At 37.8% G+C, this 14,425-nt stretch overlaps 1 protein-coding gene across 2 annotated transcripts in view; it reads right to left on the bottom strand.

The window, feature by feature from the left end:
* The window catches only part of LOC119772167 (RAS guanyl-releasing protein 2-like), a 121,353-nt gene that overhangs the window by 78,844 nt on the left and 28,084 nt on the right, over nucleotides 1-14,425 (bottom strand). For both annotated transcript variants that reach the window (XM_038268491.1, XM_038268492.1), the window contains exons 2-7: nucleotides 7,838-7,957; nucleotides 7,645-7,747; nucleotides 4,798-4,854; nucleotides 3,707-3,838; nucleotides 3,182-3,332; nucleotides 274-447 (exon numbers count right to left, since the gene is read on the bottom strand). In XM_038268491.1, coding sequence (XP_038124419.1) covers nucleotides 274-447; nucleotides 3,182-3,332; nucleotides 3,707-3,838; nucleotides 4,798-4,854; nucleotides 7,645-7,747; nucleotides 7,838-7,907 — 687 coding nt within the window. In that variant the 5' untranslated portion in view covers nucleotides 7,908-7,957. The remainder of the gene's footprint in view (nucleotides 1-273; nucleotides 448-3,181; nucleotides 3,333-3,706; nucleotides 3,839-4,797; nucleotides 4,855-7,644; nucleotides 7,748-7,837; nucleotides 7,958-14,425) is intronic.

Below are 14,425 nucleotides of genomic sequence, written 5' to 3'. Positions count from 1 at the left end.
ATCTCTCAGAGGGGATCTTTGAATGCAAATGCTTGCAAAGATTTATCAAATTTATTTGCTCCCTTTTCTCACAACTGCTGCAATCCGATGGGAAATTATTAGCCTATTAATGTTTGTCTGCATGCAGCTCATCACAGCTCTGCTGTGAAAATAGTGTTTTCTTTTTCTCTGGCTCTAGGCCAGAGACCCTCCATCAAACCCTCCACCAGCCTGCTTGTCCATGCAACTGGAGGCAAATCTTAAAGCTAATGTTGACAGATCAAGAAGACTAACCTGTGCCACTCTGATGAAATGGGAAACGACAGCTGCTCTCTGCGGGGCGGTGGGCTTGCTGAGTACCATAAGCTGGATCCACTGGGAGACACTATTAAAGAGCGTGATGAAGCGCTCCAGAATGGGGTTGTCCACCGTGCAGCCGTGCATCACGAAGCTGTGGTAGTCCTGAAACTAAAAAGCCAAAATGTCACCAAAATGGTCTTGTAAAAGTAAAAATGCAAAAGGCAGGTCATTATAACTGAAGCCACAGCTGCCTTGAGGCAGACTGATGCTAACAGCGAGGAAAGTGAAACCTCTTGTCCTAGGACATAATGATGGACAGAGCTGGGAATGGAACCAGCAACCTGTCATTAGCTGATTAGTGAGTGTCACAAATAGGCATGACAAAACCAAATATTGCAATCTGTTACATGAAACTATATATAATTCAGTTATACAATTAAGCTGTTTGATTAAAGTAGAAAGTTAGAGAAAGATAAATGAGGTAATGTTACAAAAGGTCACCAAAAACAAAATACCATGCTGTATGATTTACAGTGAAACATCACAATATGGAGCAGTAGGGATGCACAATATAATCGGCCCCCTATCGGTATCGGCCTGTATCGGCCTTAAAACTGAATATCGGACATCGGCCACCCCACCGATATTTAACCCGTTATTTGATCAGCTTCTGAGTTTCTAAAGTCTAAAAAAATAAAAAATACTACTTCTTCTTCTTCCTCAAAAACTTCTTTTTTACAGACTTAAAAACTTCTAAAGATGGGGGAAAAAATATTGATACATTAAAATATCACAATATCTTCATATGCTGATATATTGCCATTTAAAAACACCATATCAATCTCTTTTACTAATGAAATATTGCTATATGTCATCGTTATGCTACGAAATCCCCCGAAAATTCACAAAATTTTGCCATATTTTTATATGTTGATATATTGACGCGGTATCGATCTATTTTACTAACAAAATCTCACAAGAATTTGCTGCAAAATATCACGAGAGTTTGTAACAGAACGATGAAATTTCAAGAGATTTTGAAAGTAAAATAGATCGATACCGCGTTTTTAAAAATCTATTTGATATCAGCATATGAAAATATATTTGAGTATATTATTTTTCAAAGTGTCAGAAATGGATAACAAAACTGCTATTTTCAATGACTACTTATTTTTGTCCAACTTTAACATCGGTATCGATATCGGTTATCGGCTACATGAGTTTTAAAATATCGGCATATCGGATATCGGCCAAAATCCCAATATCGTGCATCCCTATGGAGCAGTAAAAAAATATTATGCAAATAGTACTTTGCCATACAAAATATTAAATAAAGAGACAGTAAGCGATTCAAAACAATTTTAAGTGCTATTTCCAGGTATTTAAAGCTCTCCAAACCACTACTGCCTCAACCTCCCTCCAAACCTGGCACGGGTCTATTCTTGGAGATAGAAAACCTAGAACCATAACGCTTCCGCCGTATTTGTTGGGGGTTTCTTCTGCATGCAAAAGTACAATGACTATGTTGCTGTTGTTTTAGGACAAATAAGGCAACTCTATGCATGTCAGAGTGCTTCTATTCGATATAAAGTCTGTCTTCTTTGATCATTGAATCAGATTTTGGTACCTTTGGCAGTGTGGGCAAATGCCAAGTCCTGCTGGAAAATATAATTTGGTTCTCCTAAGAGCTTGTTAGCATAAACCAATCAGATCAACGAAGCATATGACGTACTAACAGAGTGACGACGAAAACATAACCACAAGCCAGGCGGGAGAAGAGCAAAAACATCTTTTCCTCTGAGAAAAGCCTCCAGAGCAGTGTTTTGGTCTTCTTTCAGTGAAGAAAAACTTTCTCGATAGCCATGCTAACGCTAGTTTCATCGGCTGAAGCCGCCATGTTCTTTAGACTGAACTGTCGCGCATCTCCTTGCGTCACACCTCAACCCGCCTCAAAGCCAACGCTGATTGGACGTTCGTTTGATGAACGGCTCCAAATTTTCTTTAACGGAGAGTCTCCAGACTGATTAGCGAGTGAAATCTTGAAAGCTCGCGAGATCAGGATAGTCTCACGAAGCTAGCGAAGTTGACCAACAGCAGCAAATAAATCTCCACTTATTCTGGAATCTTCTTACTGGACTTCAATCAAAGAGGATTCTGTGTCTTTCCTATCTTCCTCCAGACTCAAAAATGTTGTTTAAAATGTACTTTGACCACTTAGCAACAGTTCTTTTTCTACTTAGCTCAGATAAGATGCTTTTGAAATTATCTCTGATTATACACTGACTTGACACAGAGGATTTGTTAATCCATTGCCCCATTTATGCTACCCCTCTGAAACCGATCCCTGGCGAGTTCGGACAGAGCTTGGATCAGTTACCGTGCCGAGCTTGTTTTTTTCGACCATTTACACATCCCTCGGTTCCTCGGTTCGGGGCTCCATGATACTACAGCTATCAAGGCGGGAATTACACAAACAAAAACGGTAGCACCCATAACAGCTCCCATGTCAGAGGATAAAGAGAGCACATCCAGCCTGTCACAGATGCGGTTGTATTAGAAGAAATGGGGTTGTGTATTGAAATACAATTTTCAAAACAGTCAGAAAAGGTTACCAATCCAAATAGCTAATAAGCTCACTGTTAACATAAATATATATATATATATATATAGTGGAAATTCCCTCTAAACCAAAATAGATCAGTTCAAAAAGGGTTTTCTAACTTTAAATCTGCAGATATTCAAGCTAAAAACATTTTTTAAGAATAAACTGAATATATACACCATCCTGTAAAAGCTAACTTTAGTCTTTATTGCTCAGCAACCACAGTTAACCTGTGGCATTACTTTAGGGGCTGTAAACAACTTCACTCTAACATCACTTCTTGGCTATTCTCACACTAACCAGAATCTTGCAGAAGGATTTGTACTCCAGGAAGGTCAGGTGCTCTGCCAGTTCAGATGAATCAAGGTGGTCGAACAGCAGGGACATTTTCCTCTTCTTAGACACAGATGGAACACGCTGAGTCACCTGCCGTTTCCATTTATATGACGGCCTGTAAGGAGAGACATAGAACAGTTCTTGTTTTTCTTTATAGATCCTTTTTTCTTTTACATAGTACCATAAAAGTCATAAGGATCCAGAATAATACCCATTGCAACATATTACCAGTCCCTTAAAACTTTAGTGAAGCATAGTGATTCATCTGTTACTAATACATTTCTATTAGAAAATATCTTTTCTAAAATAAAAAAAGGTTGAACTGAATTTTTAACTGATATTTAAATAAATAATCAGTGGCTGGCCCTTTGCTGCATAGTCTAGCAGTGTCAATCAACAGGCCATAAAACAGACTGCTGACAGTGGCAGGGAAAGGCTTTCAGTCACACTGTTTGTTTACAGATAGTCCTCAGCAGCCTGTTCACTCACACACTGTCCAGGTCGATGAGCTGACTCTGCCTCTCATTGCCTTCGGTGGACAGGAGGTCTTTAAAGTGTTTGATCTGCTCCTCCAGCTCTGGATTTAGATTGAACTCAGCAGGAAACTCAGAAATCCAGTACCTAGAAGAAAGGCAGCATGAAAAACAGCAGACAGATGATGCAATACAGTGTGCTGAAAATAGTGTTGTTTGCCGTAGTCTGACACAATTTGTGCAGCCTGACATATTTCATGGATCTATCTTTTTGGATTGTTACTATTATAACAAGGAAAAATTTAACGCAGTGCGTCAGTTTTTGTCAAATTTCCTAAGCAGTGGGTCATAAAGTTTTTACGTTGCTTTTTTATTTAGGTAAATTTAGGTTTTATATGCTGTATGAACAAAATGTTGCATATACTGTACTTGGCAATAAAAGGAAAAATATTTTTAAAATGCTTAAAAAACAAAAACCTACAAATTGGGAATGCTGTTTGATATAGCCTCATTTACTTTGTAAATAAAATGTAAATAAATAAAATCCACTGCAACTAATATCTGCAATGTGCTTCTTTTATCTCTATGCATTTATCATTGTGAAGACAGATCCAATGCTCGGTTCTTCCAGAGAGCAGAAAAAAAACAAGATTTTCTTTTGTATTTAGAGTTCTTAAAGAAAATAAGATACGGCAAATAATTTAATCAGCAGAATAAAACTTTATAAAATCTGTGATTGGAGATTGGAATCAACATTTTCTAAATGGTGCATGAATCTAAAACATCCAGACCACAATAAAACAAACATTGTGTGTAATTTGATCTGGTTGTAAAAGCTATCTTAGGGGCTTTTTGGTTTACTGTAGTATACAAGAATTGGGCTAAAGTAAAAACTCTTGAAAATACAATAACACTTTCATGTTAGCGCTTGTAGAAGTGTGTACAAGTTCAAATGGTGTGAATGCATGTGCAAGGCACTATATGACTAAATGAAATACGAGGCCTAATTAAAGAACTAGAGTGAGATATAAGAGTCAGAGATGACAGCTCGAAAGATCAGGGACAAAAAAAGAAAATTTTTATCAGACAGCGAAGAGAGATCATTACTTTACAAGGTGACATATTCTTGTTCGTCGCTCCTCAGTACAAGTCTCCTCCTGGGATCTTGTTCTTAAGTTAAGATGCAAATATCTTTAAATATACACAGGCTTTCTGCTACATGTAATTTATGGTGGCGTAACTCTACAGTACAAAAAAAACAACAAATATTTTTTAAAGTCATAAGGATCCAAGTTCATACCCACTGCAACATATTATCAGTCCCTTAAACCATTAATGAAGCACAGTGATTTATCTGTTATTGCTGAATTTATATTAGAAAATATTGAGAATGAGAATATTTTAAAACAATATAAAGCATATGATATAGCATAATGTTATTTAGACTTTTTTCTAATCACAATCAGAGTTTAAACTTAATTTAAATATTAAAAAAATGTTAAAATTTACTTTAATATGAAAACCCGCATTTGTTCTATCTTCCTGCAATGTTATCCATCGTATGGAGCTAACTGCCGGTGTTCTGTCAGAGGAGCATACCCGGTCAGACCAGCATACCCTTGGTCGATACCCGTTTTTAGTTTTGTACGAAAAATACAGTTTAAACTACTTCAACGGGCATGTTTTCCTTTAGTCATGTAAAAAAAAAAAACTATTTAATTACTTAGTTTTTGGTGTTTTTAAAACTTATGGCAATCTGACCCTAAATTGTTTGTTTTTTTTGTACATGACTAAAAGGATACATACGGAAGAGGATTAGGGCCACTGAAAAAAAAAAAAAGTTAACTGATTTTTACATTTTATTTCAGTTTAATATGGGAAAAAAGACAGAATTCTGACTTTTTTCTCAGAATTCTGACTTTAATTTCAGAATTCTGACTTTTTTCTCAGAATTCTGACTTTAATCTCAGAATTCTGACTTTTTTCTCAGAATTCTGACTTTAATCTCAGAATTTTGGATCTTAATGTAGACGGGCACCATGAAGGAAGAGATGTGGGAGCACTCAGCTTCACTGACAAAGATGTGAGTTGTTTGAGAGGGCCAGTGACACATTAGTGGAAAATGACGGAATTAGGCAACTTTTTACGTGCCCGAGGGATCCCCTCATTAATGGAGGAGCAGAAGGTCAATAAAACAAGAGAGCTAGTCTCTAAAACAGACATGGCTATGGCTTGATGCTAACACGTTTGTTAGCTGTCAGAATTCTAAGAAAAAAGTCAGAATTCTGAGATTAAAGTCAGAATTCTGAGAAAAAAGTCAGAATTCTGAGATTAAAGTCAGAATTCTGAGAAAAAAGTCAGAATCCTGAGATTAAAGTCAGAATCCTGAGATTAAAGTCAGAATTCTGAGAAAAAAGTCAGAATCCTGAGATCAAAGTCAGAATTCTGAGATTAAAGTCAGAATTCTGAGAATGTTAAACTGAAATAAAATTAAAAAATCAGTTAACCTTTTTTTTTCAGTGGCCCTAATCCTCTTCCGTAGATACAAACCTGTAGTTTAAAGTCTATTTTTCGTACAAAACTAAAGGGATAAACCCAAATCTGACGTCTTGGACATGCGTATTGACTATCGGTATGCTGGTCTAACTAGGTATGCTGATTTGACAAGACAGCGGCTGTAGTTTACTGCTCTTAGTAATAAGGAAAATCTGGTGTCAACAGTCCAGCGCTGACTTAAAAAACTTTGTTATGTTTGGGGACATTTTAAACCGTCTAGCATTTTTGTTCTCGGACAGAAAACAAATAGCCTCAGTGCAGTTTTGGATACACTGTAGCTGTGGTGTAATGCTATGTGATGTCTTTTACTTTGAAAAGCAACAGAATATAGAGCGGGGGTTTTCCGGTCCCTAACAGCTGTTTGTAATTTAAGTGTATGTGAGACAGAAGCTGCAGCTCTGTGTGAGATACTTATCAGTAAATACACTTGACAGTAGCTTGCCACCATCAGTGTGTGAGTGTGTGTTTAAAATTGTGAATAGCACATGCGTAAAGCGTAAATATTCTTTCTGTCATGATTTGTGGACATTAAGATCTAAAGAGAAGCGTCATCTCCTGGTCAGACCCTGTGATTCAAGTATGGAGTCAGAGTAAAGAAAATATGCAAGAGGGGGTCATTCCAGTGGATGGAAGTTGGAGAGGATTTCGCTGGGAGTTGCAGGAAAGTGGGCTGCCATTCGGCTGGGGTTTGACTGGGAAGGGCCATTTTGAATGGCTGCTACTGTATATACAAGTAAAGGCAATTTACCATTTTTGGTGTTTGTCTCACAGGCACAGGCATCTGCCTTGTCCCAAGAGCTAAGACTAAGAGAGCAGAGGGGAGACTTGCTTAGTTTCCCCACAGCTAATGTACAACATAAGCAAGGCTGCAGATAATTCTGCCCTGGATTACAAAGATAATGCAAATATAAGTTTTGACCTAGACATTTTTACTCTCTGACACTGTTACACTAAAATAATTACCGGATGACAACAAAGCTTGAATACAGCTTGATCACCTCATAATGCATGTACCTCAAATTGTCTTTTCATTAAATTGTGCTGTAGGCACAGTGGTTTCAGGCAATTTATAAACAATCAATGCACTGTTTCATAAGTCAGAATTTAACAAAATTTTAAAGACATTAATGTAGTTAATTATTATTGTTTTGATTCAGATATGCATGACCTGTGCTGCCATCAAGGTTAGAAAAATAACAGGAAATTCTGGAAGACTTGGCTTTAATTTCTGTTTCAAGTTCAAAACATTCTTTTTGAGAAAAAAAGGAAGCATAAGAGTTTAATTTTACATATTTTTCTATACAAAGGTGGGCGTTGTCATTAAAAGCCCTAATTGTGGCTGTGTGTTCATAGGCAAACGTAGGAGAATGTGAAATGTTTGCAGATGTCAAAGGATACTTGAGCACTAGCTTGTTGGCCATGTCAGTGGAAGGGATGTACCAGGGATGCATCATGAGGAACATGCGGACCAAGGAAGCATCCTTCAAAACACCTTTCTCATCTTTAAATAGAAATCAGGTTTAGTCAGAATACGTCTGCTTCTATAAATTACACATTAAAACCTTTTTTTAAATGAGGTTGAAAGACAAACCGAAGGCTTGGATGCATGCCTCCAACAGCTCGTCCACCGTGGCAGACTGCTCTGATAATGGACACTCCATGGTTCCCTCCTTCTATGAGTATACCTCGCCTCCCACAGTCTGGTTGGAATCTTGTGTAAACATAGAAACAGATGAGAAGAAATGATCAGAATGGGAGAGAATGACTGAGTAAATGACACATTCGCAAACAGAAAACACTGTTACGTTAAAAGCTGACTTTCAAATCCAGTCCTCCCTGGAGTTCTCATACAGTATGCTCATCAAGGATGTCAATGTGTTTAATGATTCTGGTTTCAAAAGGATTTAGTTATTTTCAATGAGTTTCCTGTTGATTCTGACTGGATGTCCATTCTGAAACCACTGCTGATATCTGTGGAGTGACATTCTGGTTGCACACCTAGATGTAGCTGATCATTTAAAAGGAAGTTGAGGAATATGGATATAGTCAAACTTTTGTGTCTGTCGATATACACTACCCCGAACTCCCCACGTAGAAAAGTGTTAGATTGACCTGGTTTAAGTCAGGAAAAATCTTTGAGGAACCCATTGCTATCTGATTATTTATTGTTTAATTTAGAAAATAATCAACAATCAATCAAAAGTAGCAGTCATACTTTCTCTTACTTATTTGGCCTGTCATCTGGTTTGAAAGTGTCTCCAGTATAAATCCAGAATAGAATTTAGAGTCCTCCTTCTCATTTATACAGCCCTAATTAACCAAGCCCTATCTTAACGTATATCTCGCTGACGTTTCCTTATGTTCCTAACAGAGCCCATTGCTCTCGATCTGCAGGTTTACCACTGGTTTCTAGAATTTCCTTTACGGTAGTTATCAGGTACCTCTCCTGTAGAACTAACTTCCATTTTTAGTCAATGAGGCAGAAACCCTGTCTGATCTCAAGACTAGGCCTAAAACTTTCCTTTTTGAAACAGCTTATAGATAGAATAGCTCAAGTACAATAGCTCAAGTTCTATAACTTTGTTACTATAAGCTTAGGCTGCTGGAGGACATAGGGACCACTTTTTATTAATCTGCTTCATTCTATTTCTATTCTCCAATTCTGCAGTATTTGTCAGTTCAACCACTAACTGTACGTTCTCTCTTTGATACGTACCTTTTGACATGAAAACAAACTTACAGCTCATCTGCTTATTTGTTTTGTTCACAGACCGAGACACCTGCGGATCTAGTTTACTAGTATCCTATTCATAGAAAGTATTCATGGATCAGTGCTTTTTGTGTTCTTTGAACCAACAGTCAACCTTGACAGATGGTCGCTCACACTGAGCCTCGTTCTGCTGTGGGTTTCTGTTAGGTTAAAGGGAATTTTTCCTCTCTTTGCTGCAGTTCCTCCCACAAAACCAGAGATGGGAAATGTGAAGCCTTCAAGTCATCTTTGTGTCATGTAGTTGTTCTGTCTAGCCACTGAACCAGGTGAGTCCAATCTGCACAGTGAATTAAATAGTGCAGATTGGAATCATCAGGTTCAGTGGTAGGGCAGAACAAATACATCACATGGAGATGACTTGATGGCTCCACATCTGGTATAACATCTCCTCCGATCATGCAGAAAAGATTTCCACAACCCCTCCACCACCCACCTCACTCTGAGCATTAGCATTCTGGTCACCTGTGGACTGCATAAGTCTTCCCAACAGGGCAAATTAAATATACGTAAACTTACTTTGAATCCAAAATCCAAATCCAAGGGGTAATTGATAATGTGATTTGGCATACACTGGCAATTTTAAGGTAACTTATAAACACTTTATGTCTTATCAGCTTATGCCTTTATGAAACTCAATTATGCACACATAAGGTCTATTTTGATAAGAACCCTGACATGTTCATGTAAGGAAATATTCTGAACCACCATACCTATGTGAATCTCCATAATCAAGACATGAAATCACCTCCCATAGGATTACAGGCATACATCATATTTTCCAATTTTCAATAATAAAAAGGTTAAAACATAAAAATGTGCTTTACATCTCTTATTAATCAAATATGTGAGAAGTATTTTGATTGTTCACAATTAAATATTGTCATGAGTCTGCAATGGAACAAGAAAAATGTTTTTTCTTTGCTTTTTTGGAGAAAATACCTGAAGCCATAACTATAGCACAATATGTTTTACAAAGAACCGATTTATCGCTGAGCAAACGAGTCCCAGTTTTCATACACACACAAAAAATATTTCACCCAAATTTTAAGAATGATATAATTTCATTACAAAATATTTTCCTATTTCCTTTTTACAGTTGATTTAACCCAAACCTATTTAATCAGGCATTATTCATTATTTTGATATATATTATTTATTTAAAATACATAATTATCAGGTTTACGAATTTAGCATTAATAAGTGTAGTTATTAATATCATAGTTTAAATAATACTAATGATTCATTTGTATAAAATACATAAAGTTTATTGTTTGAATTGCATACATTTCCTTTATGAGCACTAAAAACATAAACTTGATAATCATTTATTTTTCTAAAATAATCTTTATTATACAAGTTATTATGCATCATGTAAGTTTTATTTATTGTGTTCTGTTCAAATTATCTCAAAGACAATAAATGGAAATTTTATTTCCAAAACAATTTAAAATCCTTTGAAATTATGAAATAAATTACTTAATAAACTCTTCGCTTCAAGGTCAGTTATTATTATCACATCAGGTCACATTGAATCCCAAAATTACCACCTTTTATTATGCTACCTGAAAAACAACAATATCCAACATTGAATAAACCCATATTGTAGTAAACCTTACTTGTTACTATAGAGTAAAAGTCTGTATCATCGCAAGGACTGTATCCTAGTTAGTTTTTTGAAGAACATAAAAAAATCATAATCCTCAAGACGGATGAAGGGTTCTGTCTTGTTACTTAGGTAAAACCAAATAACTAAACTTACACTTTTGATATTCACCATTCTACTACAAGACTAGACATAATTGGTTTAACTGAGGATAAAAGCAATTCCCCACAGATGCAAAACATTAACAGCTCCATGTGATAGCTAATGTGCTGAAACACATATTTATATGCCAATGGCATTCTTGCCCCAATCCAATCACTTCTTGGCCATCCTGCTCAACATGTCACAGACTGAAGAGTCATTCTCTACCCCCTAAACATGTCTTCCACATTTCCAGGAGTGGAAAGAAGGTCCCTGACTGCCTGAGGGACTGAGGACAACCAAGCAGAAGCTTTCAGCAGCAGACAGCCAGTCGGGCGGCAGTGCATGAGATCCAGAGTACAGATGGAAACCTTCCTCCTTATAATGTATCTTTTCTCCAAAAGATAAAATCAAATAAAATGCTGGCAACCACAGCCTACACAGACCTGAATGGCTAATGATCCAATTCAGAAATTTTAATCAAGGGTTTAAGAGCTGGCATGCCTCTAAAAGTTAGAAGAACACAGCGGTATTCAGGACTGAACGCTAGCACCCCAAGACTGAGTTGAGGGCAACAAGGCCTTTAAAGGGGAACACCGTTTTTTTTACATTGGGCCCTTGATTTTACGTAATTACATCATGTTCTACTCACAAGTTTTGTGTTATTTGGAGCCGTTCTGAAGATATTCCGTTAGGTTATATCCAAGTAACGTCTTCCTATGGGCAATCAACTTAAAGGCACAAACTGAACTGTTCATAATGTATTCTTTATGGTACGCCAGCATTCATAACGTAGGCGAATCACTGTCCCCCAGACATCCGCGGTTATATTTTTTATATTTATTTTTTTAAAACAAAGCGGCACGTGTATGACGTCATCTGCAAATGCGCACTGGAGTCGTGACAGGCAGCCCAGACCACAGGCGGCTATGCTCTACCCCTTCTATTCATTTGGCGAGCTAATCTGAATTGTTCAATTCCATTTCGAGAGCGAGATCATCTGTGGTAGTAGCACTAGAAATCTTCCAGGCATGTAATTAAAACTAGCAGCTGTTCAGCGGACAGGAAGAATGAATGGTGGCCGGCGCGCGCTGCTTCGTTTTCAAAAATATAAATATAAAAAATATAACCGTGGATGTCTGGGGGACAGTGATTTGCCTATATCTTATGAATGCTGGCGTACCATAAAGAATAAATAATGAACAGTTTAGTTTGTGCCTTCAACTCGTTGCCCAAAGGAAGACGTTACTTGGATATAATCTAATGGAATATCTTCAGAACGGCTCCAACTGACACAAGACTCATATGGGTGAGTAGAACATGATGTAATAACGTCAAATCAAGGGCCAAATGTAAAAAAAAAACGCATTCGCCTTTAACCATAAACTTTGTGCTCATCATTAAAGTCAATTTTTTTTTTAATTACTTGAAACCTGGTGGCCTAAAAGAAGTGTCTTATTCATGTATAAAAACATTTTTCCTAAATTGTGGAATAGTCATCTGAAAGACTTATATCCCATTTTCTAACACAACACCAGTCCAGGGGTGTCAAAGCCCAGTAGAGCTACTATCTTGCAACATTTGTGTGGATCCTAGCATTGACATTCCTCAATAAAATGAATTCCCTCAGCTTTTTCTTCAGCTCTGCAGGAGCCTGGAAAAATTGTTAGAGAAAGGTGTGAGGGAGAAGGGATGAAGCTGAAAGTTACAGTATTTTAGCTTTACAGGACTGGAGTCAATTTAAGTTTCACACATATATGATGGGATTGTAGTTTTCATCTGTTAAATCAGGAATCTGCAGCATTGGCTTTTTTGCTTATTTAATATATCACATAATAACAAAAAGCTCTTTTTATGTGTGCAGTTCTTTTGTTATGTGTCCCCACAAAATGATAAATTTGGTCTTGAGCCGCCACTGGTATCAGCCCTTTGACTGGCATCTTGGCTCCCTCCCCAGTGCTCTGTACAGACAATTTTAGTACAAACACTGGTTACATTGAAATTTATCAAAATTGCACTGAAACGTTGCTTGACTTTGGGCATAATGGCTGCGGAAACTGTGTGTTTGAACACGTTTGCCTCCTTATTTGCACATATAAATGAGAAAAGCTCTGTGAAAACATGAACCGGCCCCCCATCAGACTCTGTCATCAACTCAACCTGGGCCCTTGCCCAGGCGGGGAGAGCCTTGAAAGCAGGGGTGAAGTGACCAGATTCCGAAGGATTACCAAACAGTCGGTTCCTAAACAGATGGTCAGAGTACTTTTTTTTCCTAGTCAATGAAACACTAACCTGACTCCGCCAGATGGATTTGCTCCGCATATCCATCTGGAAACCTTCCGTTGAAGTAATTTTGGGAAGGGGCGAAAATACTGGTTAGCTGACTGGCCTATGTTGGTGAAAGACGGGCCAAATAAACCAATCAGATCAACGAAGCATATGACGTACTAACAGAGCGACAACCAAAACACAACCACAAGCCAGGCTACTCTTGCCGAAACCAGTCGGGAGAAGAGCAAAAACATCTTTTCCTCTGAGAAAAGCCTCCAGAGCAGTGTTTTGCTCTTCTTTCAGTGAAGAAATACTCTGTAATTCCGATAAAACTTGCTCGATAGCCACGCTAACGCTAGTTTCATCAGCTGAAGCCGGCATGTTCTTTAGACTGAACTGTCTTCTCGTTGCGTCACACCTCAACCCACCTCAAAGCCAACGCTGATTGGACGTTCGTTGGTGAACGGCTCCAATTTTTCTTTAACGGAGAGTCTCCAGACCAATCTGCGAGTGAAACCTGGAAAGCTTGCGAGATCAGGATGGTCTCACGAGGCTAATGAAACACAGCACTGCTGGTCATGTTTGTAGCCACCTTACTGCAGCTGCGGGGAGATCAGCGCAGCATCTCTGGGTCAATCTGATAGTTTCCAGGAGTGATAAGGAGAGTTGAACATCAACAAGATATAAAGAAAAAAAAAATGGGTTTAATTAGCAAGGAGGCAAGAAAAAGAAATAGGATATAGGTATGTTTAATCTCCCCACCCCCACTGGGCTTATTAAAAAAACTTGAATATCCGTTATTATGAAATAACCAGTGAAAGTATGCAGAAGCAAAACTGCAAAAAAAACTATTTCTACAGCAGCGGGCTGACTTTATGACAGAGCTTTGAATTCAGACATGACAAACTATGTGGGTGAGACTGATAAAAAACCACAGCCCAATCAGAAGGAACCTAACATTCTTGTCTGTGAACTTGGAACAAAACGTTCCCTGATATCACAATCTTACCAGGATGCCTAACAAAAGACTTTCCTGTAGCATAATTTTTTCAAATTCTATTTATTGACTCAAGAAATGCAGTTCATTGTTTAAGTAAATCCAACCTCATAAAAATATGATCCGAGTCTAAACCAAGCTTAGGGGGTTTTCTTTGTTACATGTTGCATCACTGTCTCGTTTTTTCAGAGTGCCACAAATGTAGCCTCTTAGGTTCATTACGGTAGAGTGACAAAGTTTAGTAATGATGCCGCTAACACCTCCGCCCTGCAGCCACATCTCTGAGCTAACGACTTTTCAAAGCGAAGGCTCACTGAGCGTGTAAGGGGTGTGATAAGTATGTGTACATATCAATTGTATCTGACACAATGGAGGCTTTCACTGCTATGTCTCTGCT

This window comes from Cyprinodon tularosa, unplaced genomic scaffold (genome assembly GCF_016077235.1).
Source record: "Cyprinodon tularosa strain WSP-4 unplaced genomic scaffold, ASM1607723v1 ctg70, whole genome shotgun sequence".
NCBI classification, from domain to species: Eukaryota; Metazoa; Chordata; class Actinopteri; order Cyprinodontiformes; family Cyprinodontidae; genus Cyprinodon; species Cyprinodon tularosa.
The sequence above is the reverse complement of the archived record's forward strand: the minus strand, read 5'-3'. Positions and strand labels throughout refer to the sequence as shown.